This window comes from Scomber scombrus, chromosome 23 (genome assembly GCF_963691925.1).
Source record: "Scomber scombrus chromosome 23, fScoSco1.1, whole genome shotgun sequence".
Classification (NCBI taxonomy): domain Eukaryota; kingdom Metazoa; phylum Chordata; class Actinopteri; order Scombriformes; family Scombridae; genus Scomber; species Scomber scombrus.
Window position 1 is genome coordinate 3269711 of NC_084992.1, and position 27330 is coordinate 3297040.

Here is a 27330-nt window from a genome sequence, read left to right on the forward strand (position 1 = left end):
TTCCCATGCCTGTTGATAGGCTTCTTCATCCTTCCTATAGAAACTGCCTTCAAGAGAAGATTTTGCCTCCCCTGCTATGTACTTTTGTAAGTAGAACAGTCTATCTGCAGGGTTAGAGCACCGCCTCTCTATAAGAGCTTTAAAGCGTGTGCTCCATTCTGTAAACTTCAAAGGATCACCTGAGAATACAGTGGGTTCCGGAGTTGGAAGGCGAGTAAGAGCTAATGACTCTTGTAATGTCTGGACCAAGGTTGTCTCCTTTTGCACAGTTTGCAGTTCTTGATCTGGGATGTAGTGAGTGGGTGGGTTTGCATCATTCACTTTGCTGCGTACAGAACTGCATGTCCCATCCCTTTCCTTTATTTCTTCTTCTGTGTATACATTTAACCTTGCCTTAATGACTTCAATGTCTCTCTGATTTTCAAGTTTTTTCAACTGTTGACGTTGAGCTTCAATGGCCCTTTCCATATCAATTTCAGCTTTCTTTGCAGCCAACAGAGCAGTCATCTCTGCCCTCTTAGCTGTAATGCTAGGTGACTCTGAGAGGTGGCCAGAATGGTGACAACTGGGTGCAGTAATTCTGGAGGCTGCAGATCCATATATGGATCTAGCATATTCATTATCGAGTATCATGCGTAATCTTGATCTTTCTGCCACAGCATCAAATTCACCTCCATCTTCCGTTAGACGCACTCTCATCAATTGCAGTAAGTCTGCTGTCACAGCTGAGCATGCATCTACTTTTCTCCGAATTTCTTGACTTGGTGCTGTTTGGAGTCGAATACTGTCATATATCTCCTTTAACTCGGACTCTAGCTTCTCAGCTTCATCCATCATGTTATACATGTCACCCTCAGAGCACACTTGCTTTAACCTTGTACGAATGTCTCTTACATTGTTTTTCCACTTCTCATACGTTGCTTTAAACTTCTTCTCCTTTTGAATTAACTCTTGCTCTTTCAGTTCCTGCATTTTAGGTGTTAATATTCTTTCATGAGAGGATTTTCTTATTTTTGTCTCAGATTTCTCAGATGCTTCACTCTTTCCTTCATCTTGCTCTTGCAGCATATCATCAGACTGTCTATCACCACTTTGAGACATTTTTAACCTTCAAGAAGTATTATATGGAGAAGGCAGGGTGAGTAAGATAAGTTACAGGGATATAACAGTTGTAGTTGGTAGTAAATAACCAAAACAGCACAAGAATAACACTCTTAACACTTAGTTAGCACCTGAGCTTAGCTTATAGGCTTATAGAAACCAAATACATTTTAAACAGTCTCAGCCTCTGTAATATACAATATGGATTCACGTTTCAGTCTTGCAAACAAAAAACAGCAAAATGATAGCAGTTATTATCAGAACATTCAATTGATATCTTTACACACTTTTTGAAGTTCTGAGTCCCTTTAATTTCTTGTTTGTTATGATTAATCTTTGGCATATGTTCTATCCATCAACCTCCTGAGGTACAGCAAGTTGCACAGTCTAACCTGAGGACTCACGTTGTAGCCTGAAAAGGCTCCAGGTAATGCACGCTGAAACCTGTAGCTCGTTGCAGGATGAGAAGCAACGTTGCACGCCGAAGCCTGTAGCTCTTTACAGGATGAGAAGCAATGTTGCACGCCGAAGCCTGTAGCCTGCTGCAGGATGAAAGCACTGTTGCACGCTGAAACCTCCGGATGGATTAGGACACGTTTTCACTGTATCTACTCCGGTTAAGAACCACGCTTCTTACTGATGTCCACAATCACTTTATTCACCTTCAGTGATGAAACACCGTGAAAACTAGAAACAAACAAAAAATATTTCAGCAATCACATACATCAATCTCAGTCATACATTTCTTTGACACAAATGCCCAACAAAATTAACCAAAATAATTATTCTACCGTGTGCGCCTTGCAAACCAGCAGTAGATAAGTTGAACATCGAAAAAAGGTGCGCCGCACCATCATCCTCTCTCGTCTCTCTTTCTAACTCTTAATTCCCGCTCACAACATTCATCACATGTAACCCCGACAGGAAGTGGTTGCGCCCAAAACATTCCCTACAAAACAAAGGTTTGGCAGAAACCATGACCATAAAGTATATAAGCATATATATATTTATATATACACATATAAAATAATAATAAAAAGAAATCAGATATCAACATATAAATTACACACTGACTTCCTGTGTTGTCATGGCAACCCATAGAACATTATTATGAGCGTCAGCTACATTGTATGTGATTGGTGAAGTTTATGAAATGAAGTGTGTTGGTAGAATCAACACAGCTTTCAGCTATTATTGCTCAGACATGAAGAGTACAACCACATTTTAAATGAGGGTTAATGCTTTTTCAGCTCAGCTCATTAAATTGATTGTATAATATTGATAGGTATATATATATATATATATATATATATAGTGCATCTGGAAAGTATTCACAATCCTTCACTTTCTCCTTATTCCACTTTTGGCCTTATTCCAAAATTGATCAAATTCCTCTTTTTCCTCTCATCAATCTAGACACAATACCCCATAATGACGAAGCGAAAAACGTTTTTTAGAATTTTTTGCAAATGTATTAAAAATAAAAAACTGAAATATCGCATGTACATAAGTATTCACACCCTCTGCTATGACACTCAACATTGAGCTCAGGTGCATCATGTTTCCACTGATCATCCTTGAGATGTTTCTAAAATTTGACTGGAGTCAACCTGTAGTAAATAAATTGATTGGACATGATTTAGAAAGGCACACGCCTGTCTATATAAGGTCCCACTGTTGACAGTGCATGTCAGAGCAGAAACCAAACCATGAAGTCAAAGGAAATGTCTGTAGACCTCCAAGACAGGAAGGAAGTAAATTCAGACACAAACTGACCCTTTGCAAGAACTGTTTATGCCTTGTAGCACAGAACATATGCAGTTTACAAATAGTGTTGGCCTAGTTGTGGCAGATTTAACACTAGATTTTTAGCATTTTCTAATAAATGTAATATAATGGGTCTTTGATTTCAGAAACATGCAGGGTTTTTATTTTATTACATCTTCATTACATTTTATTTTTAATCTAAAGGTTTTTGGCAGCTAATGTCCTTTTCACAGCAGAGATTTTGACAGTTCAAAGCCGAAAAGGCACAAGTGGAAATGACAACATTAACAATAGCTCCATTAATTGTCAGAGTACACCATGTCAGTGAGTGACTGTACACAATAGTCACCTAAATGCAAAGCAGCCATCATTAATATTAATAATTCCACCTGTGCCTTTTCGGCTTTGACAGGTTAAAACATCTACCATAAAAATGGTCTTTCACTGCTTGAGTTAAGGGTTGGAAGATGGACAATTAATAAGATAATATGACAAAACTCCAAATAATGGATATAGTTAATGCTTCTAAGTCTTACTGTCAAATGTTTATTTTCATGTAAAGCACATTGAGTTGCCTTGCCTTAATCTGTACCCTCACAAATCCACAGATATATGAGACAGCCACCATTGTATTATAGGACTGACTACTGCTGCATCATTGTAGTTAAAAGAGATCAACAGTTATTTCTGAAAAATCACACTGGCATCAAATTCAGCCAGTGTTTACAGCCACAAAGGCTTGTGAATTTCCAACTTCAGAATTGGTAACAGTAAGATATGTGAGATGTCAGCACTTTGTGAACCAACTGTGATTAATGGCCCAATAGAAAGCATGATTAAAGATTTAGGAAATTGAATAATTATCAGATACAGAATACATTTGCTTTACCATATTAAATTAGCTTTACAGTTTGGGGATCTTTCGTATTATTTATTTTTTGATTGTTTTGTTTACCACTGTATTAAAATGTCTTTCTCTTCTCTCAGTATCAGATGCAGTCTCCCCACCTTTCATCAATTTAGCAGGGTTGGACAGAGACAGAGGAGGAGTGGTGTTACAGTGTGAGTCTAAAGGCTGGCATCCACAGCCTGAGGTGCTCTGGCTGGACAGTGAGGGAAACCTCCTCTCTGCTGGACCTACAGAGACAGTCAGAGGTCCTGATGGTCTCTATACTGTCAGCAGCAGAGTGACTGTGGAGAAGAGACACAGCAACAACATGACCTGTAGAGTCCAACAGAACAAGATCAACCAGACCAGAGAGACATACATTATTGTTGCAGGTAAAAGAGGCCACCTTTATTCTCGAATGTTGGTTTTACTTTCAAATAGCGGAGGTCCAGTGTTGTATAAATTACATGTTGTTTTTCTGTGTTGTATCATTTGCAGATGATTTCTTTAAGGCCCAGTCCAGTTCTTCTCCTGCCGTCATCGGTTTGGCTGTTAGTTTGGTTGTTTGCATCGTGTTTTTTGTTTTCTTTTTTTTCGGGAGGAAATGGATACAAAACATGATCAGTAAGTCACAAAAGAACTGCAATTCTTTGAAAATGCACATATGAATAGTGGTGCCTCTCACAGGGTCTTTTATTTAATATTTTGATTCATGGAGTGCTTAAACGTTTGTAATACAGTCTAATTGTTAGTCTTATATCTCATGTTAGACTGACATCAAACTTCCTGAGATGGAAGTAAAAGTATTTTATTCTATAATATCACTGCCTTTATTTTTACACAGAGACCAAGAGAAGCTGCAGGGATGAAACTGATGGAGGAGGAAACAAGAACCTTTCTAAAAGTGATGATCCTGAAATGCAGCCTCTCAATGTAGTAGACATAGATGGAGAAATGTCCATAGTAACTACAGCATTGTCAGAAGAGAACAAGGGGAAAAAAGAAAAAAAGAACAAAACACAAACAAAACACACGCAGTATGTTTACAGTGTAAGTAGTCAGGTGCTGTGAAAATGATCTGATTGGCTGACAAGTATCCATGGAAACAGTTTAACCAAAGTTCTCACTTTAAGTAACAGCCGACACTGGTCCTTTGGTAATCCTGCTATAGGTGGAGAAGGCAGCATTTTTTAAAGGGTGGGGTGTGTGTGTGTGTGTGTTTGTGGGGAGACAAAAGTCTGTCCATAGAGAACTCAAACCAACAGTACCGTTAAAACAATCGATGACAGCAACACATCCAGTCCGGTAATATTTTTTGGATTGGATGAACACTGTATCAGTACCTCAGTATATGAACATGTACATCAGATATTTATTCTAAACATTAACCAAGAGTGTCTACTCTCATTGTCCTGTGAGATAAACATTAGATTTTGTTGATGAATGTTTTATGTTAATGTTCAATTTAGTTCATAGGACTACTTTACAGTTTGTGTGTTGAATTCACAATTAGTAGAAGAAATTAAAGATAAACTTCCATTACAGCTGTAATAAAAGACAAAGGCTTCTCTCATTATGATTCTATGACATCTCTAAATAGTCTTTCAGTCACTAGTTGTGTTTTTGTAACAATACAGACCAGTCAAGCACATAAAATACATCAAATAACTGAAGTCATCTTTTTTTTTTTAACTTCTCCTTCCAACACTGATTTATTACTGAGAACAAACTAAACTGTTACTAACCATGAGAGAAAATCTGAGACATAAGAAATAACTATTTTCAGACTGAATTCAATTGTGTGTGTGTGTGTGTGTGTGTGTGTGTGTGTGTGTGTGTGTGTGTGTGTGTGTGTGTGTGTGTGTGTGTGTGTGTGTGTGTGTGTGTGTGTGTGTTGTCTCCCACAGAGGTCCAGCAAAAACTCAACAGAGGTCTTTATGAAGATCGACCCACATGGAGAATATCTCCGTCTCACCAACAAGTCTAAAGAGGTGATGGTGTTTGTGAGGATGAACTGTGTATAAACATGAGAACATGTACTGTTAGGTTTAGTAGCTCTACATTGATGAAGTGTATCCAGGATTATTTTAAATGGACCCTAACGACCCTCTACAGTATTTACCTCAGAATCTACTTTCTCTTGTTTTCATGTGAACAGTTTAAATGTCACACACTCATGGATTTAACACTGTAACATTAACTTGTTTGTTTTTCCTTCATCCTCCTTCTTGTGTCCAATTTCTCTCCTGTAGGACCTGAAACTGGAAGGCTGGAAGTTACGACTGAAGCTCAACCATGAAAACCCCATCATGTTCACATTTGAGGAGTCATTTACACTTAGAGCTGAGAAGAAAGTCAAAGTAAGTCTTTGATTTCTCAATGTTTATTGTTGCATTTTCTTTCTTTCTTTCTTTCTTTCTTTCTTTCTTTCTTTCTTTCTTTCTTTCTTTCTTTCTTTCTTTCTTTCTTTCTTTCTCATTTATTCAGCTCTGTAACCTTGAATCCAAAATATTTTTAACTGAAACTGTTATTATTATATTATTATAATTTAGTTATAATCTGTGAACCTGGATTTCATAGATATGGGTCCCAGGTTTTGGTTTCCATTCTCCTCCCTCTAACCTGACATGGAAGGACCTGAAGCATTGGGCCAAAGGAGACAAACTCCTCGTTGAGCTCATCAAGTGTCATGAAGAGATCGTAACAACCACTGAAGTATAATAATCAGCCCAGCTGCCACACAGTGTTTTAGTTTATCTTAGTTTATCTTAGTTCACTTTTTGCACCTTTTAAACTACAATATTCTCCCTGTTTACCAACTTTTATCACCAACCCTGAGATGCCTAAATGCTGAATGTCAACCAAAATTAATCTTTATGTTTTTTCTTGTGGTATAATCAACAATTCAAAACACATTTTGTTCAAAATATGTTCAAAAGTGTATTGTGATATTCTGGTTTGCATTTTGAATTATTATTTAAATTTTAACTAATTTACTGTGCATGTGGATATCGTACTTACAGAGCAGTAAAACCTGTCCAGCTAGTTTAATGTGAATGAGGCAAAATACTGAGACTGCTCTCTTCTATTTTCACTCTGTACACAGAGAGAAACATGACTTTACTCCACCTAATGTTTAAGGGATTCATTGAACACATTTGTCTCACAGAATTCACATTAATTCTGAATGTAAAACAAAGTCATGTTCTCTCAGCATGATAGTTTTCCTCTATGTTTGATCAGGAGTTTTAGAGAAAGCTGTAGGGGTCAAAGACGTGACGTGTACATTTAGTGTCTGAAGGAAACTTTACTGTTTTGGTTCACTCTCAGCGCTCTCATAGGGTCATTTTCAGCTGCAACAGGCAGAGAAAGAAGAAAGAGAGAAAACCTCTAAAAACCAGAAAACAGACACATAGTGGAGGAGAGAGCTAAAATTTAAATTCAGCAGGTGGACAAAACTCCAATTGAATGATAATGTTGCTCTGTAACAACTTCAAAGTGTCAACTTAAAAGGTGATTATAGGTCAGTGTTATGTCAATTTTTTTTGCAGCAGCTCTATGCTTATGAACGTGGGAACAGACATAGCAAGTAGAGCACAGTGGTTTAACTGTTCATTTTGATACAAATAAACACTGTTGCTGTGATATAATTCAATCTATAACTGGCTGAACAGATCATCTAACTGAACTTTCAGTATTTGTAAATAAAATGCGAATAAACGAATAAATGTACATAAACTTAGCTGTGTTTAATTATATTTCTTATCTAATATACAGAATGTACAATTCTTTGTTTGTTTTGAACTCAGTTTAACCCTCATTGCTTTGTTACAGAGAAAACACAAAATTCAAATGTAAAATGTTTGATGTAGAAAGTAAGATTATATTGGAGTACATGATTGTGTTGTTTTTCATTAGAATTTTACATACAGTACTCATGATGAAATTGATTTAAAAACTGTACAAATACATGTTCAGCACACTTCCAACAGTCATTTCTTCTGTTTGAACAGCACGACTTCAGGCTTTATGATCTGTAAGACAGAAAATAAAATACGTGTAGTAAAATACTTTAAACTCAAAGTTCACTCAGCTCTTCCCTGAGCTTTTGGTCATATGCCAGACCCTCTTCATTGTGGAGCTGGATAATCCTGCTTTGGAAACAAGTTTGTGTTTCATTGAGATTTAGGAAACAAAATTTTGAGACACAATCCAAAAAGCAAATTGAAATAAACTTATCTGAACAAATTAATAATTGCCAGTGTAATCCTTTATCAGTTTAATGATCATCTTGACCTTTCCTCTAAACATTTATCTGTGTCAAAATCATATTTGTTTTTCGGTTTCTTTGTTATCTTCATCAATTTCATGATATTAGATGTTCTTAAACTTTGAAGCCTCTTGGGGATGCTGGCAGGGTCAGTAACATTTGTCATTCTAACCTTTTCTGACATGACACCATATATAGAATAGGTTGCTGTAGACAGATAAATGTGACTGTATACATGATGTTAGTGTTAATGGTTGTGTTGGGTAGGAGCCAAAAGTATAAACTCTTTGTATGAGCTTTTCAATGGGTTTCTCTCCTGCGGCCGAGCTTAGTGAGCCCATATAAATACACTTTATTGGTTTATTGAAGGCAATTAGACGGCAAAAAATCCTTGTGTCTTTCTAACCTAACTATACATTTAATCTATTTCAGTTGCAACAACAAAAGCAGGAAAAACACTTAATGTCTGCACTTGGAAGTCAAGGAGAAAGAAAAGCTTGACCATTACTACTTTGCAACACATGAGCAGTCGGCAGCTGATAAGACAGAGAAATTTAATGCCAGGAGCCTGTCAATGATTTACAGACTTTTACTTTGCAGTCTAATGAAATGACCGACAAATCTCGGAGCAGGTAAGTTGTCTTCTGAATTTAATTTAGCCTTTTGTACATGTTTCATTTAATGTCTATTTTAAAACTCTGTATCACCTTACCGACAATAAGAGTGGGTCTGTATTGAGAATGGTACTATGGGGTTATTTGAACAGGAAGTGTGTTTGTTTTGGTATCACACTGGTGGATATTGAAACGTTTTATCAAATTTATAGAAAATATTGAAGACACTGTATCATAGAGAGGACTCTGATGAAGGCTAATAGATTAAACAAGTCCAGCAGTGTCAAAATATTTTAAAGAAATTCAGTAGGTAACAGTCTTAACCATCCTGATAACGAAAGTGAAAGTATAACCCTGCTTAAATTGCACAATACATAGATGAGATTGAATACGCTTGGACACATTGCCATTATTTGTGTTCTACTTTTATATACGTAGGAATATGTATTCTGCCGCCTTATGTCTTCAAAAAATGTACAGCGATGTATATTAATGTTCAACCAACGTCTGCAGCGGTGCTTACTGCAGGACGACTGGTCGAAACCGCTGTGTCCGACTGTCTGACTTCGACCCTGAACACACCTGTAGCTCTCTCTGTACCTCCCGCTAGCATAACACAGACAAGCTAACAGTGATATTAACTTTAAGGAAACAAACACAGACCGCTGGTTAAAACATAAATCTACATCATCTGAGGCAGAACCTGCTCAGAAAAAAACAGCAGAGCCCGAAAAACTAATGAAAACAGCGCCATGTGACGTCAACATTATCAACGTTAATCCTCAAACAGGTAACTGTGACGTTACTATAGTAACAAGTTTCAGGCTAGCAGGCTCAGAGTAAATAATAATAGCCTAATAATAATAATGCATTTTATTTAAAGGAGCCTTTCAAAGCACTCAAGGACACCTTACAAGGCACATAAAACACGACAACAGTACATCAAACAATAAAAATCAGGTAACATTTAATGCAAAGATAAAGAAATAAATATGAATGTGACTATAAAGTGCATCAGTACAATAAATAAATGAACGGCTCCAACTAAACAGGTGATATTAACGGCGCAATGTGTAAAATGCTGCGGTGCTGCGCGTTTTATCAGCTGATGTTACAAAACGCCAATATTAAATTACTCAGATGTTTCTCATTCAGCAGTCCTGAAGAGGGAGAGTGAGGCATTCAACAAAAATGTATTCTGTCGGTGAAGGTCTGAATTCAAACACAGGATCAGTAAAGAGTATATATCTTGTAGAAGATGGTCATTATTTTTGTCTTTTCATGTGTAGTCTACCCAGGACTATTAATTCCAAATTGAGATTGATGCCAGTTGAGATGAAAAAACTAAATAAATTAGACCTACTTATGACTTCATTTTTGACTGGACTGGTTATTTTGCCCAAACATTAATTCTAAAGCTTGTTTTCTGTTTTTTGTATGACTCTCAGGACTGCAGGATGCTTCACCAGGCAAACAGACCGTCCCTTCAATCTTCACACAAAATCCTCTGTATTTTGACTCTCCATCTTCTCCTGACACACTCTTGTAGAGGTAACTTAAACACTAACAGTCTCTGGTGAATTTTGGCTCCATGATGGTGCAGATGAAATCCATCCAACAGTGGCTGAGACAAATATCACTCAAAACTATAAATGTAGCCAATTACTAAACGTTCATGGTATGCCTCCCTGACTGACGTTGCTACTTCTCGAGCAAAGACTGTAATGTGAGCAAAAAATAAATTAAAAACCAATATGCAGTATGTAGATGAAAAACGTGAAAACCTTACACATGGGTGCTTCTGTGTCATTAAACCACTTTCTGTCTATCAGATATCCAGCTGATGACAGACCTAGCACTTCTAAAAAAAAAGCCTCATAGGGACGAAGTGATTTATTTTCTAGCTCTTATTGCAGGAATGAAGATTTGCCTTTATTTCCAGGTCAGTCCCAGTTAATTCGTCCATTTCAGCAAACAGTGGCAACAGTTGGTGATGACATAATTTTTCCATTTCAACTGAAACCTGCAGAGGATGTTTTTGCATGGATAGTAGAGTGGACGAGATCTGACTTGGACCCCATATTCTTCCATGTGTGGCGTGCTGGTCAGGACCTCACACCTGTTAAACATCCATCATACAAAGGGCGAACGTCACTGTCCATCAATGGGCTGAAAGACGTAAAGAATGTTGGTAGAATTAACACAACTTTCAGCCATTATTGTTCAGAGATGAAGAGTACAACCACATTTTAAATGAGGGTTAATGCTTTTTAAGGTTGTAGGCTAAATGAGTAACCCAGGAAAGACATTAAGACACAAACTGACCCTTTGCAAGAACTGCTTACGCCAGTCAAACTTGTAGCATTTACATTTGGGGATCTTTCGTATTATTTATTTGGTGATTGTTTTGTTTTACCACTGTACTGAAATCTTTCTCTTCCCTCAGCATCAGGTGCTGTCTGTTCGCCTGTCATCAGTTTAGCAGGTATTGACAGAGACAGAGGAGGAGTGGTGTTACAGTGTGAGTCTAAAGGCTGGAATCTACAGCCTGAGGTGCTTTGGTTGGATAGTAAGGGAAACCTCCTCTCTGCTGGACCTACAGAGACAGTCAGCGGTCCTGATGGTCTCTATACTGTCAGCAGCAGAGTGACTGTGGAGAAGAAACACAGCAACAACTTCACCTGTAAAGTTGAACAGAACAACATCAACCAGATCAGAGAGACACACATTATTGTTCCAGGTAAAAGATCATTTTTAGTCTCAAATGTTGGTTTTACTTTCAAATAGCTGAGATCCAGTGTTGTATAAATTACATGTTTTCTGTGTGTTGTATCATTTGCAGATGATTTCTTTCAGATCCAGTCCAGTTCTTCTTCTGCCATAATCCGTTTGGCTGTTATTTTGGTTGTTTGCATCGTGTTTATTGTTGCAGTTTTCTATTTTGGGTGGAAATGGAGACAAAACATGATCCGTAAGTCACAAATGAATTGGAGTGCCTTTCATTTTAATATTTTGATTCATGGAGTACTTACAGCCTTCTTATATCTCATGTTAGACTGACATCAAACTTCATGGGATGAAAGTAAAAGTCTTTTATTCTGTAATATCACTGCCTTTATTTTTACACAGAGACCAAGAGCTGCTGGGATGAAACTGATGGAGGAGGAAACAAGAACCTTTCTAAAAGTGATGATCCTGAAATGCAGCCTCTCAATGTAGTAGACACAGATGGAGAGACGTTAACAGTAACTACAGCAGTGTCAGAAGAGAAAAAGGGGAAAAAAGAAAAAAAGAACAAACATGTGAGTTAAAACACAACAGAGTCATTTGCAGTGGAGGAAAAAGAAACCAAAGTGCAGGATAAGACAAAACCAGGAAATTAAGTGATGTGTTAATCTCACTGTAGCTGAGATGAAACACTGCAGAAGTCACAGTTCACTTCAGATTTATTTGTAATTTCTGACTCTTGCACTAATTGGGAGATAATACTATAGTGAACCCCAGCCGGAATGAGGGTGAAGCATACAGATGTGTTTATTCATGTTTGGCCATCATCCTTAATTTTGAACACAAATTTCTCCGTCCTTCTCCTTTCTTCCTTTACACCGTAAGAGCTAATGGACAGATAAATAAATAAAATAGGCTCTTACAACACAAATAAAAATAATCCATATGCCTTAACCTTACATATGAGAATTAGTCCACAATTTCACATAACATAACATTTGCAATAAACACATAAAAGGACTCAAAGGGCTCTTATAGCTCAACAGCACCACCACGAGGCCCAATACACATACACAGAGGCTAATGTTAGCATGGTAACACATTAAACATTTCTCCACAGTAAATATAAAACAAGGAAGCACAATAGCTGCACATACACATTATTTACACACACCACCTTGTTCCCAACTCCAACTAGTCGCTGAAACATCTGAAGGTATCCTTTTGCAGAAGAGCTGTAGTTAGTGACCGTACCGTCTGCCATATACTCAGAACTGACATGAAGAAAACTTATTTACAATGACGGGTACCGCTACTTCCGCCCGAAGAGCGCCAAAATAGAAGCATACAGGAAGTGAAAACATTGAACGTCGTTAGGCCAATTTGGGGGGCCTCCCTAAAATGTTCTAAAGCCCCCCCCCCCCCCCAAACCATTCAGTCTTTCCCACAGCACTTTCCAGCTTAGGCGGCTGCCTAAGCAACACACGCCTGCCGCCTTAAATCTTCAAAAAATGTACAGCGATGTATATTAATGTTCAACCAACGTCTGCAGCGGTGCTTACTGCAGGACGACTGGTCGAAACCGCTGTGTCCGACTGTCTGACTTCGACCCTGAACACACCTGTAGCTCTCTCTGTACCTCCCGCTAGCATAACACAGACAAGCTAACAGTGATATTAAGTTTAAGGAAACAAACACAGACCGCTGGTTAAAACATAAATCTACATCATCTGAGGCAGAACCTGCTCAGAAAAAACAGCGGAGCCCGAAAAACTAATGAAAACAGCGTCATGTGATGTCAACATTATCAACGTTAATCCTCAGACAGGTAACTGACGTTACTATGGTAACAAGTTTCAGGCTAACTGGCTCATAGTATGACCGGCTCCAACTAAACAGGTGATATTAACGGCGCAAAGTGTAAAATGTTGCACTGCTGCGCGTTTTATCAGCTAATGTTACAAAACGCCGATATTAAGTCACTCAGATGTTTCTCATTCAGCAGTCCTGAAGAGGGAGAGTGAGGCATTCAAAAAACACGTGATGCTAATGCTACTGAAACTGAATATAACTACTTAACTGTATAATACTATATAACTTGTAATTACTATAAAATATAGTTCAGAGAATAACTTAACTACATAAGATATTCAATGGCCTAACCTGTGCAAACTAATTCAATCCAATGAAACAGCTCTGAATCTACATTTATGAAGCTTATACTACATTTTTTGACAAGAAGGTGAAAATTCAGCTTTATGTTTATTATTTAGTGATTGTGGTGTATTAGGGTGCAATGTAATGCACCCAAGTACACCACCACCACTATATGACCTCAATAATAAACAAAGTAGAATTATCACTTTTTTTGGCGATGTCAACAAAAGCTGAAAATGTATAAACTTCTAAAAAAAAAAAAAAAAGGGCAGAATCTATAGCAGAGCTGTTGTATTGGATTACTTTGGGGCTAAGCCCCCCTAAACATAAAATCCTAGTGACGTCCCTGATAGAAACCCTCTTAAAAGTTACTTACAAGTACCACACTATTTTTTCAGTTTCCCCTGGGAGACATTCATAGTGTCGTACTCCTGTGTTAAAACCCTGCAGACTGTCTAACTACCATAACCCTGACCGATCACTCTGAGAAGCGGGTGTGAAAATGTATGTACATTTCTGTGTTTTATCTGTGTCATTCTCGCCTCAGTTTCAACTGGAAAGAGATCAAACTACTCCAGGCCAGTCTTCCAGCTCTATTTTAAGTGATCATGGTAGAAATACAACAATATACTCAGTGGTTTCTGATACAGAAAATAACTGACTCAACAGAAGTCAACAACTCAAACCTCTTGAGACAGAACTGAGCAGCACTGAACAAACTTTATGTCTCAATGTTTCATTTATAATCATGAGTGTTTTGTGGCACTGAAAATGTTTCTACAATAGAAAAACATTTCTCAATTGTATAAAATCCACAGAAATCTGAGCATGACTTTCATTAGATTTTTAGTCTTTCACTATTGTCATGTTGTAGTTTCCAGGTCAAAAGCTGATTATTTATCAGTCACAAATGTCAGTTTGTAGTTTTAAGCTTTAAATGTTGATACGTGAACTTTTCTCTCATCTTTTCTGTCTTAATCCTTCAGATTGAAAACAAACAAACTGAATGTGATCTCATGAAGCTGCAGCAGCTCCGTGAGGAGAATCAGAGGAGGGAGAGCGACCTGCAGACCCTGAAGGAGAATCTGGAGACCAAGACCAAAGAGGTTCATCTCTTCATCTTAATCCTTTTGTCTTTATTTAATGTCTCATCATCTCTGCTGTTTGAGGCAGACTGAATGGATCCATACATCATGTTAACTTTATTAAACTTACTTCTTCTCAGTAACATGTTGCATATAAAATCCCTTTGACTAAAGTTAATTTTTTCATATTGGATTTTGTGTAACCATGTCTCTCTTTATCTCTCCCTCCTCCAGCTTGAGAAAATAAAAGATGATTGGAGTCCAGTAAGTGTTCATTGTAGAAATGTAATGACACTCTGACATTTCAACAGAATCTTCTAAGGAAACACCTCGACACAAAACTAATTCATTATTGTAATATATCCATTATGTTTGTATAATGGCGCCTGCTCACCTTTTATCAGCACTAAATGCTGACTGGATTCTCTGCTGCTCATTAATGAATTTCTTCATGAACATCATTAACAAATAACATTTTACAGCAATGAACAACTTTATCAGCACAAAAGAGCAGCAGAGAGAGGGTTTTTCTCACTTGTTATCCAACAAAAGTCAGATGTTTGTTTGTCATGTGGGTCATTGTGTAGTATTTTCAGTCACATGTCTTCATACTGTCCAGTTCAGTGACGAGGAGGAGGAGCAGAGGAAGGAACAAACTGAAAAAGAAGTGGAGACACTGAAGAAGGAGCTGCAGACCAAGCAGGAGGAGTTTGATGCCAAAACCAAAGAGGTTCATATTTGTATATTTTCCTCTGAAGTTTTATTTCCAGTCACAAACCTTTTTGTTTTTAGTTTCTCTTAAAGATTTCTTGTGTTTTTATTTTTGAAGCAACATCTAAGTAACATATACTGCACATATGCAAACAACAGAAGGCTGCCACAATCATTTCTTTACTGTATAACTTGATGTTGTCTTAATGTGAGAGATTACTGATCATTAATCTGAGCATCATGGCCTCCTTTAAAACCTTTCTTGCAAATATGGCATTTCATGATTTATTCTTGAAATGTATTTTACTTTTAATTTATTGTTATAGTCTTTCTCCATGTCTCTCTGCATTCACAGTTGGATAGAAAACAAACCAATGCTGACAGACTGTTGCAGGAAGAGAAACAGAACAGAGAGAAAGAAGTGAAGGACCTGAAGAATCAGCTGGACTCAAAGCAAAAAGAGGTTAATGTGATCATAATGAAGTGTCTGAATGAAGATGGCTGACGTTATGGATCCCTACATCATCTTAACTTTATTAAACTTACTTCTTCTCAGTAACATGTTGCATATAAAATCCCTTTGACTATATATAAAGTTAGTGTTTCATATTGGATTTAGTGTAACTGTGTCGTCAGGTTGTTTAATTATTCACATGCTTTAATATTGTAACCATGTCTCTGTTTATTTCTCCCTCCTCCAGCTGGAGAAAATCATAGATGATTGGAGTCCAGTAAGTGTTCATCGTATAAATGTAATGACTCTGACATTTCAAGTCTTCTAAGGAAACACCTCGACACAAAACTAATTAATTATTGTAATATATCCATTATGTTTGTATAATGGAGCCTCCTCACCTTTTATCAGGACTAAATGCTGACTGGATTCTCTGCTGCTCATTAATGAATTTCTTCATGAACCTTATTATCAGATACAATTGTGCAGCAATGAACAACTTTATCAGAGCAGAAGAGCAGCAGAGAGAGTTTGAATTAGTACAGTTTATTTTGAGGGGAGATCACATGTTAGCGCTCACACACCTGAAATAAAACTACACAGAAAACTTTGAAACAAACTGAAATGCAGCCTCTCTACTACATGTATAACTGAGTTTTCTCACTTGTTATCCAACAAAAGTCAGATGTTTTTGTCATGTGGGTCATTGTGTAGTATGTTCAGTCATGTTTCTTCATACTGTTCAGTTTAGTGACGAGGAGGATCAGCAGAGGAAGGAACAAACTGAAAAAGAAGTGGAGACACTGAAGAAGGAGCTGCAGACCAAGCAGAAGGAGTTTGAGACCAAAACCAAAGAGGTTCATATTTGTATATTTTCCTCAAAAGATTTATTTCAAGTCACAAACCTTTTTGTTTTTCGTTCCTCTTAAATATTTCCTTTGTTTTTATTTTTGAAGCAACATATTAATAACATATACTGTTTATATGCAAATGACAGCAAGTTGCCACAATCATTTCTTTACTGTATAACTTGATATTCTGTTAATGTGAGAGATAACTGATCATTAATCTGTGCATCATGATTAAAACCATTCTTGCAAATGTGGCATTTCATGTTTTATTCTTGAAATGTATTTTAATTTAAATGTATTGTTATAATCTTTCTCCATGTCTCTCTGGATTCATAGTTGGATGGAAAACAAACCAATGCTGACAGACCGCTGCAGGAGGAGAAACCGCACAGAGAGAAAGAAGTGAAGGACCTGAAGAATCAGCTGGACCTAAAGACAAAAGAGGTTAATGTGATCATAATGAAGTGTCTGAATGAAGATGGCTGACGTTAATGAATTACAGATATTAGTGATACACACACATAACCAGTCACAGTGTGTCAGTGTGATACATGATGGTAGTTTAATTGATCACTGCTGTGATGTTGATTCTGTTCACCTGAATGTCAAACCAGAGTTTGATATCTGATGAAGACACAACAGGGGTCAGATCTCCTGGTTAAATGGCGGTTTATAGCTTTAAATGTTGATACATGAATTTTCTCTCGTCTTGTTCCTCTTAATCCTTCAGGTTGAAAACAAACAAGCTGAATGTGATCTCACGGAGCTGCAGCAGCCCCATGAAGAGAATCAGAGGAGGGAGAGAGAGCTGCAGACCCTGAAGGAGAATCTGGAGACCAAGACCAAAGAGGTTCAGTGTCTCATCATCTCTGCTGTTTGAGGCAGACTGAATGGATCCAAACATCATCTTAACTTCATTAAATTTACTTCTTCTCAGTAACATGTTGCATATAAAATCCCTTTGACTATACACCGATCAGGCATAACATTATGACCACCTGCCTAATATATTGTGTTGGTCCCCCTGTTGCTGCCAAAACAGCCATGACCCGTCGAGGCATGGACTCCACTAGAACCCTGAAGGTGTGCTGTGGTATCTGGCAGCAAGATGTTAGCAGCCGATCCTTTAAGTCCTGTAAGTTGCGAGGTGGGGCCTCCATGGATCGGACTTGTTTGTCCAGCACATCCCACAGATGCTCGATTGGATTGAGATCTGGGGAATTTGGAAGCCAAGTCAACACCTCAAACTCGTTGCAGTGCTTTTCAAACCATTCCTGAACCGTTTTTGTTTTGTGGGATGGCGAATTATCCTGCTGAAAGAGGCCACAGCCATCAGGGAATACCGTTTCCATGAAAGGGTGAACATGGTCTGCAACAATGCTTAGGTAGGTGGTACGTGTCAAAGTAACATCCACATGGATGGCAGGACCCAAGGTTTCCCAGCAGAACATTGCCCAAAGCATCACACTGCCACCGCCGGCTTGCCTTCTTCCCATAGTGCATCCTGCTGCCATGCATTCCCCAGGTAGGCGACGCACACACACTCAGCCATCCACATCATGTAAAAGAAAACATGATTCATCAGACCAGGACACCTTCTTCCATTGCTCCGAGGTCCAGTTCTGATGCTCACGTGCCCATTGTTGGCGCTTTCGGCGGTGGACAGGGGTCAGCATGGGCACCCTGACTGGTCTGCGGCTATGCAGCCCCATCAGCCCCATACGCAACAAACTGCGATGCACGGTGTTTTCTGACACCTTTCTATCAGAATCAGCATTAACTTCTTCAGCAGTTTGAGCAACAGTAGCTCATCTGTTGTTCCTTTGCTCCCCACGTGCATCAATGATCCTTGGCTGCCCATGACCCTGTCGCCGGTTCACCACTGTTCCTTCCTTGGACCGCTTTTGATAGATAGTGACCACTGCAGACCGGAAACACCCCACAAGAGCTGCAGTTTTGGAGATGCTCTAACCCAGTTGTCTAGCCATTTATCCTGCTTCTAACACATCAACTTTGAGGACAACATGTTCACTTGCTTCCTAATATATCCCCCCCCTACTAACAGGTGCCATGATGAAGAGATAATCAGTGTTATTCACTTCACCTGTCAGCAGTCATAATGTTATGCCTGATCGGTGTATATAAAGTTAGTTTTTCATATTGGATTTAGTGTAACTGTGTCATCAGGTTGTTTATTTATTCACATGCTTTACTATTGTAACCATGTCTCTCTTTATCTCTCCCTCCTCCAGCTGGAGACAATCATAGAAAATTGGAGTCCAGTAAGTGTTCATTGCATGTAATGACACACTCTGACATTTTCTTAGGAAAACTTTGCCTTTTATCAGCACTAAATGCTGACTGGATTCTCTGCTGCTCATTAATGAATTTCTTCATGAACCTCATTAACAGATACAATTGTGCAGCAATGAACAACTTTATCAGAGCAGAAGAGCAGCAGAGAGAGTTTGAATTAGTACAGTTTATTTTGAGGGGAAATCACATGTTAGTGCTCACACACCTGAAATAAAACTACACAGAAAACTTTGAAACAAACTGTAATGCTCTCTACTACATGTATAACTGAGTTTTCTCACTTGTTATCCAACAAAAGTCAGATGATTGATTGTCATGTGGGTCATTGTGTAGTATGTTCAGTCACATGTCTTCATACTGTCCAGTTCAGTGACGAGGAGGAGGAGCAGAGGAAGGAACAAACTGAAAAAGAAGTGGAGACACTGAAGAAGGAGCTGCAGACCAAGCAGGAGGAGTTTGAGACCAAAACCAAAGAGGTTCATATTTGTATATTTTCCTCTGAAGTTTTATTTCCAGTCACCAATTTGTTTGTTTTTCGTTCCTCTTAAACATACACAACATATCAGAAACATATACTGCACATATGCAAATGACATCAGGCTGCCACAATCAGTTCTTCACTGTGTAACTTGATATTCTGTTAATATGAGAGATTACTGATCATTAATCTGTGCATCATGGCCTCCTTTAAAACCTTTCTTGCAAATGTGGCGTTTCATGTTTTATTCTTAAAATGTATTTTAATTTTAATGTATTGCTTCCCACAGAGGCCAAATGTAAGCCAACATAATGACACCAACCTGGCTGACCAAAACTCAACTGAGGTCTTTGTGGAGTTCGACCCAAATGGAAAATATCTCCGTCTCACCAACAAGTCTAAAGAGGTGATGGTGTTTGTGAGGATGAACTGTGTATAAACATGAGAACATGTACTGTTAGGTTTAGTAGCTCTACATTGATGAAGTGTATCCAGGATTATTTTAAATGGACCGTTAAAGCCAAGCTAACGACCCTCTACAGTATTTACCTCAGAATCTACTTTCTCTTGTTTTCATGTGAACAGTTTAAATGTCACACACTCATGGATTTAACACTGTAACATTAACTTGTTTGTTTTTCCTTCATCCTCCTTCTTGTGTCCAATTTAAGCTTAGCACTACTTAGCAGTATTTATTTATTGTCACACTAATGTCTCTGTTGCAATGTAGCTTGAATGTTATTCTCCCTTGTAAGTCGCTTTGGGTAAAAGCGTCTGCTAAATGACTAAATGTAAATGTAAAATTTCTTTTCTGCAGGACCTTAAACTGGAAGGCTGGATGTTACGAGTCAAGCTCAACGATGAAAACCCCATCATGTACACATTTAAGAAGTCATTTAAACTTAGAGCTGAGAAGAAAGTGACTGTAAGTCTTTGATTTCTCAGTTCATGTTGTTGAATTTTCTCTTTCTTTGTTTCTTTCTTTCTTTTTCATTAATTCAGCTCTGTAACTTTACATGCAAAATATTTTTTCCTGAAACAGTTGTTTTATTTTATCATTTTGTTATTATGTGTGAACTTTGGATTTTACAGATATGGGTCCCAGGTTCAGGTTTCCATCTTCCTCCCTCTAACCTGACATGGAAGGAACTGAAGCGTTGGAACAAAGGAGACAAACTCCTCGTTGAGCTCATCAACTGTCATGAAGAGATCGTGAAAACCACTGAAGTATAATAATCAGCCCAGCTGCCACACAGTGTTTTAGTTTAGTGCAGGCGAGGAGTTCCGGTCCTCTGAAATGAGGCCAACGCAGAAGTAATTTAAAACTGCATTCTATCAAATGGCCACCAGGGGGCGACCGTTTTGGTGTCAAAAGGACTTCCGTCTCTATACAAGTCAATGGAGAATTCACCAACTTCTCACTTGATTTCTAACCTCAGTAAACGTTTTCAAAATGTGTTTCTGGTCTCAATCGCTAGTTTAAAGCCTTCTTCAATGCAGTATGATGTTCATTTGGGACATTTTGGCCTCCCTGATTTTATATGTGATGATAAAGCAGGGTATGCATTAGGGCATGGCTACGTCGTGATTGACAGGTTGATTGGTTCACAGGTTCAGGAGGGCGCCTCATGCTCCTCCTGATGCCCATATAAGTAGAATCCGTGTTTTTATTTTTCCCGGCATGCACCTGAAATTTTTAAGATGGCGCTGCTCAGATCCGATACTATTGGCCTCCGAGCATCAGTCCACGAACCAATGGGTGACGTCACAGATGTTACGTCCATTTCTTATATACAATCTATGGTTTAGTGTTTAGTCTTACAGTAACTATTTTGCTCCTTTTAAACTAAAATATTCTCCCTATTTCCCAACTTTCATCACCAACCGTGAGATGCCTGTGAGGAATTTATAGTTCCAAATGCTGAATGTGAAAAGTAACATGAAAACATCAAAATTATCAGGAAACCCAAAAAAAGACTCTTCTGGCAGAAACACATATTGGTGACCAGTAAAAATCCAAGTTTGTTTGTTTTTCTTGTGGTATAATCAACAATTCAAAACACATTTTGTACAAAATATATTCAAAAGTGCAATGTAATATTCTGGTTTTTTAAAATTATTTTTATTTTAACTAATTTACTGTGTATGTGGATATCTTACTTAGCAATAACTCTTCATTGATGAAGCAAAATATGTTGCCTGTTGCATGATGTCTTGCTCTGAATCGTTGCATGTAAGAGCAATACCAAAGTGCCCCAGCAGGTGTCGACATTTACCCTATCAAATACAAGTGGACCATTTTCAACAGCTGCTTCATATGAGTCATTACTTCAGTAAGCCTCTTTGTCCCATCACTAACACACTGTACTGGAGGGTAGTGCTGCCTCCCCATATAAAGGGCAGAAGATAATTTTTGGGCACTGGAAACCTGTAAAGGGATGCTGGAAAAAAAACTGGTTGGCAGACTGGAGAAAAGGTGAGATTTAATAACAAAAAAACATCAATGATACCAAGGCAAAAAATGAATAGCAAGAAATTAAACAAAAATAACATATATCATACAAACAAACAAATACAATGTGCTTAGGTAAGTAAGTTAGTTTCAGTTTCAGTACATGAAGAACACCACACAATTATAAACACTGGATTTAAAAAAAAAAAAAAATGAAATAAGATCAAATATATGTAATAACTTTTTACCACTTTATACTACTAATTAAATCTCTAATCAACAGTTCTCCATTCAGTCTATACACAAGTTTTTCAGATGAGTTTTTACGTAAGCATACAAACATTTTTTCATTATTAAAAGAAGATGATCTGCAGCTGTCTATACAACCCAACAGCACCTCCCACAGTCAATAAATATGTTATATGTTTTAACCTAATTTATATCCTATATTTATCTATACTCCCTGTTAAATTACATTATGTTGCTATAAACATACAATTTAAAACATGGCACCTTTGCATTGTACACTATTATTTTTGCACATGCTGTATTAACCTGTGCAGTCAGTATACACCTTTATTATTATCTTTTTTTTTTAATTTTTGTATTTAACCGTTATTAAACTCTTTAACTTGTGCTGTTTCATATACTGTTATTTTATTTCTCCTTTTTAATACAAACTGCATTACAGACCAAGTAAGAATTTTCATTTCATAAACTAACCTGCTGCTCTGTGTCAATCTAGTGTGAATTTTGTATATTAAATACGTAATTAAAATTTAATTAATTAATTAAATTAAAACAGATTAAAGAAGTGGGTATATGTTTTCAGTTGTCGTTTAAAAATGTTCACAGATCTCACATCTCTTACAGCTTTGGGTAGACTATTCCATAATTTTGGAGCATAATTAAAGAATGCTGTGCTTCCTATTTCCTTTTGGGCGAAATTGTGTATATTTAAAAACCTAGCTGTGGATGATCTGAAATCACGTGAGGGATTATAGAATGACAGAGTGTATGTGATGTCGGCTGGTCCCAAACCATTCAGAGCTTTAAAAACCAGTAAAAGAACCTTAAAGTCTATTCTAAAAGACACTGGGAGCCAATGAAGTGCAGCTAAAACAGGAGTAATATGCTCATTTCTCCTTGTTTTTGTTAGGAGTCGAACAGCACACTAATTAATTTATTATTATTAATTTATGCCCAGATTTATCATCTTACTCTATAAGTTTCTTTAAATTATGTGCATTTGTCTTAGAACCTCAAATTATCATTTGCTTATGCTGCATCTAAAATAAAACACTGATCTAGACTGAAGGTGCATTTTGAAATGATCAGACGTCTGCCTCTGTGGTTTTCAACTTTTGACTTTAACCTCAACAGCGAACATACAAATATACATGCATGAGAAGAAACTCTATCAGCTCATGTTTCGATGTTGCCTGATGAAAGCCACAGTGTTTTTGCAGTTCTAAAAAAACATTACCATACGTGCTTATAAACGTTCTGGTACTCAAGTGGCCATAATGCAACTGCCTCAGTCAATACGACCGACTGATGAACATAATGAGGAATATACATATGAGAAATAAAAGTTATTTAAAGGGTTAGGGTTTCATGTTGGTGATGGTTCACCAAGAACAGAAGAAACAATGCATGCTAACGGCATTCATGTTAACTCTGGTGGATTAACGTCAAATCCAAATCACTATATCATGTTTTAAATGATAGTGGGTATCAGTTATTTCTATGCAACTTTGAGTTTCCCACAGTGAAGTAGTCCAACCACCAGAAGCAGCAGAGCCATCAGTCCAATGGTGAACACAGTCCTTAAGACGAGGTAAATATGACAGGAGTGATGTGAGGTGTCGTCTGAAGAAGAGCTCTGAGTGTAATGTGCTGCAAAAAATATTAGAAAGAAGAGACAAGACGTTATTGATCCCAGAGCTATACTTTTTGTCATATCTATCATTCCAAAGTTTGGTGACTTTGTCAATCAATTTGCTCCTAATGAATTTCCTCATGTGCTCCGTCAATGGTCCAAAATTTTTTGTTTTACACAATGTACAAATGTAACTAGCTTTCCTAAAATAATAATAATATTTTTTTCAAATGACATTAATGACATGCATAATATTTTGGGAAGACATAAGTGCTTTGTTGGTTATTTCCTACAATAGTTTATTCTTGGGATCACCAGAGACCCCAGTTGGTAGTCATGAGGGTTTAACAATTCAACATGTTTAAACATATCAACAACTGGAAATATGAATAAAATGCAGCAGGAAAGTGGCACCAAAATATCACTTTTATTTACCTATGACATCATAAATTAAGCAAGATTGCTGTAAAACATTTAGAAATAATTTAACCAGCTAATAGTTTAAATTTTTACAACATTGATAGACAGGCTCCTTTTTCAAACTAACTTTTTATACAAACTTTCTACCAAGTGCCAAACAAATAGACTTCTCATAAACATGATTGCCATCAACAATATTCATATGAATTCTGGTCGTACAACCAGCTAAATATCATCTTTATTTTGTTTTATAACACTCTCATGTCTCACCTCTGACAGCCAACCAGCTGTCCGGTGATGTTCCACCACCAGAGATGCTGCATCTGTAGAGTCCTTCATCAGACTTGGAAACATTATTAATGGTCATCGCTGCTACAGGACTGCTCTGCATGAGGACTCCATCTTTGTAGAAATCAGCTTGGAGGTTGTTGGAGTTTTCCTTATCTCTGCAGCGCAGAGTCACATCATCTCCCTCCATCACAGGATGAACAGGACTCTCCAAGATCACCGAACCAGCTGATACCAAAGATTGAGAAAATGTTACAAATATGAACAATGTTGCAGTAACACACTAGAAAATTGGGGAAAAGGGAAATACATCACCAAAACTAAATTACTTTTTCAAGTAAACATTGATTCAAGTTTCTACTGAATGTCAAACAACTGCATTTCTCATAAGTAGGGTTACCATCATCATGTATAATCTGCATGAATTACGGCCATACAAGTAGTAAAATATCATCTTTATTATGTTTTGTAACACTCTTATGTCTCACCTCTGACAGCCAACCAGCTCTCTGGTGATGTTCCCACATCAGAGATGTTGCACCTGTAGAGTCCTTCATTAGACATGGAAACACTGTTAATGGTCATCTCTGCTACAGGACTGCTCTGCATGAAGACTCCATCTTTGTAGAAATCAGCTCGGAGGTTGGTGGAGTTTTCCTTATCTCCACAGAGCAGAGTCACATTGTCTCCCTCTATCACAGGACGAACAGGACTCTCCAGGATCACAGAACCAGCTGATACAACATATTGAAAAGTTATAAACATGTCACACGAACACTGATGAAGTAACACAATAGAAAAAAAATCTGACAAAAGTGGGAGGACTGACTGACTGCAAACTAAAGCTCTTCAGTGAATGCAATACATTTCACATTTAGACAGAACTCAATGTAAATACTGGATACTATTTACAGTAATCCTGATCATCTTTAACATGTTGATCTGAAAACAAACAATTTTATACATTATAGAACGTATTATAGTGTCATACTGGACATACTGGGTGAGAAACAGCTAATTACAAGTTCAAAATGGATATATAGTGGTTTTAGAAACACAATAAACATACTGTACCAGTGACAGTGATGTTGACACTGTTGCTTCTCTCTCCTCCATCAGTCTCACACCAGTATTCCCCATTGTCTTCAGGATAGATACTGTCGAGGCTGCATAAAGATCCTGTTGGCGTCTTCTTAATACCACATTCCAGTTTAAATTCCCCAGTATTCCTGATTGCTTTCAACTGAGTCAAGTGAACAAACCCATCACAGTAAAAAGAAACTGAGTCACGTTCAAAGTGCTGCAGTCTGTTTGGAGTGATACGAAGAAAAACTGCATCTGAAAATGAAAAGTAAATGAAACATCAAGAACTGGATCAAAACAAATGACTGTAGGTGTGTCCACCTTATGACAGAAAAGGTTCAAATTGTGTCTCTTTGCAAGATGCATTTAGATATTCACCAGAAACATGAACATTAATTAATTAATGATTGAAAATACAAAATTAAACAAAATTGCAGGAACTTAAACTTACCACTTTTCTGACTGTGTGTCCCCAGCTGAATGAGTTGAATAATCACTGAATGAACAAAGGAATAGATTTGTACATCAGACAGAGATACTTTGATGTAGATGATGAAGAGAAGAAACCATAACAAGTGAGTACTCACACAGTCTGAAGCAGAGAGCTGTGACCTCCATGATGTCTTGCTGCGGACTTGTCTGAACATCAGACTGAATGCAGTTTAAATAGAATGTAGTTCAGAACTTCCTCTTCCTGTGGTTTAACAGTCAGTCAGTTATAGTTATAGACTCTCAGTCAAGAGGCCTCGACCATCTCTGACTTTCGGATTGGTTCAAGAATCCCTAGAATAAGCATAACTTTTACTCTGCAGACAGTAAAGGTGATCTTTTTTAACTTTTTTTCGTTTTCCCTGCTGCCCGAAGAGTCTCTGTACATCACTGCTGAAAGAAACCTAGAAAGCAATCTACTCAGTATTCTCCACTGTTAAATGTAAAAATGTAAAAAGTAACAATACCTCCCTATTTTTACATTTTTGTGTTTGTAAAGATTTTAAAAAGCGAAAATGTTAGAATAATCTGTATATATATATATATATATATATATATATATATATATATATATATATATATATATATACAATGTGTAATCTACAGTATTCTTGCATAAATATTAAATTTTATATGCTGCATTAAAATATGTATTTGATGTTTCTATAATGAAAAAGCAGAAGTGACAGTTTTGGTGGCCTGTGGTGAGTACCAGCAGATTGTTGGGTCTCTGTTTCCACCCAGTGGCCAACAGAAGGTATAACAGGAATATATTGAAGTAGAACAATATTACTGTGAATTAAAGGTGGAAAATAGACTCAATGGCTTAACTTGTGCAATTTAATGTAATCCAATACAGCAGCTCTGCTATAAATTCTACATTTATGAAGCTTATACATTTTTTGACAAGAAGGTGAAAATTCTGCTTTATGTTCATTATTGAGTGATGGTGGTGTATTAGGGTGCATTATATTGAAAGGTGTTCCTTATATTTTGTCCACTCCATTAACATACATGAGGGCAAAATATTAAGAACACCATTCAATGTAATGCACCCAAGTACACCACCACCACTTAGTACAACCTCAGTAATAAACAAAGTAGAATTATCACTTTTTTTGATAATGTCGACAAAAACTGAAAATGTATAAACAGCAGAGCTGTTGTATTGGATTGAATTATATTGCACATGTGTTCCTAATAAAGTTGCAGGTGACATTGCATAGTGTGACCTGCTGCTCTGTGTGAATCTAGTGTGAATATTTAATATCTTAGTTTATACCCAGATTTACTCTG

General features: G+C 37.3%; 2 protein-coding genes across 2 annotated transcripts in view; one reads left to right on the forward strand and one right to left on the reverse strand.

Annotated features, from left to right (window-relative positions):
- LOC134006183 (uncharacterized) overlaps nucleotides 1-20842 on the forward strand; it is a 65366-nt gene extending 44524 nt beyond the window's left edge. Inside the window, exons 17-28 of the mRNA XM_062445267.1 lie at nucleotides 6338-6472; nucleotides 15248-15340; nucleotides 15677-15784; nucleotides 16023-16052; nucleotides 16522-16632; nucleotides 16963-17070; nucleotides 17357-17476; nucleotides 18879-18908; nucleotides 19308-19418; nucleotides 19710-19826; nucleotides 20238-20345; nucleotides 20513-20842. Coding sequence (XP_062301251.1) covers nucleotides 6338-6472; nucleotides 15248-15340; nucleotides 15677-15784; nucleotides 16023-16052; nucleotides 16522-16632; nucleotides 16963-17070; nucleotides 17357-17476; nucleotides 18879-18908; nucleotides 19308-19418; nucleotides 19710-19826; nucleotides 20238-20345; nucleotides 20513-20653 — 1212 coding nt within the window. The 3' untranslated portion in view covers nucleotides 20654-20842. The remainder of the gene's footprint in view (nucleotides 1-6337; nucleotides 6473-15247; nucleotides 15341-15676; nucleotides 15785-16022; nucleotides 16053-16521; nucleotides 16633-16962; nucleotides 17071-17356; nucleotides 17477-18878; nucleotides 18909-19307; nucleotides 19419-19709; nucleotides 19827-20237; nucleotides 20346-20512) is intronic.
- LOC134006179 (zinc finger protein 208-like) overlaps nucleotides 1-27330 on the reverse strand; it is a 1001836-nt gene that overhangs the window by 323081 nt on the left and 651425 nt on the right. The window lies entirely within an intron of this gene.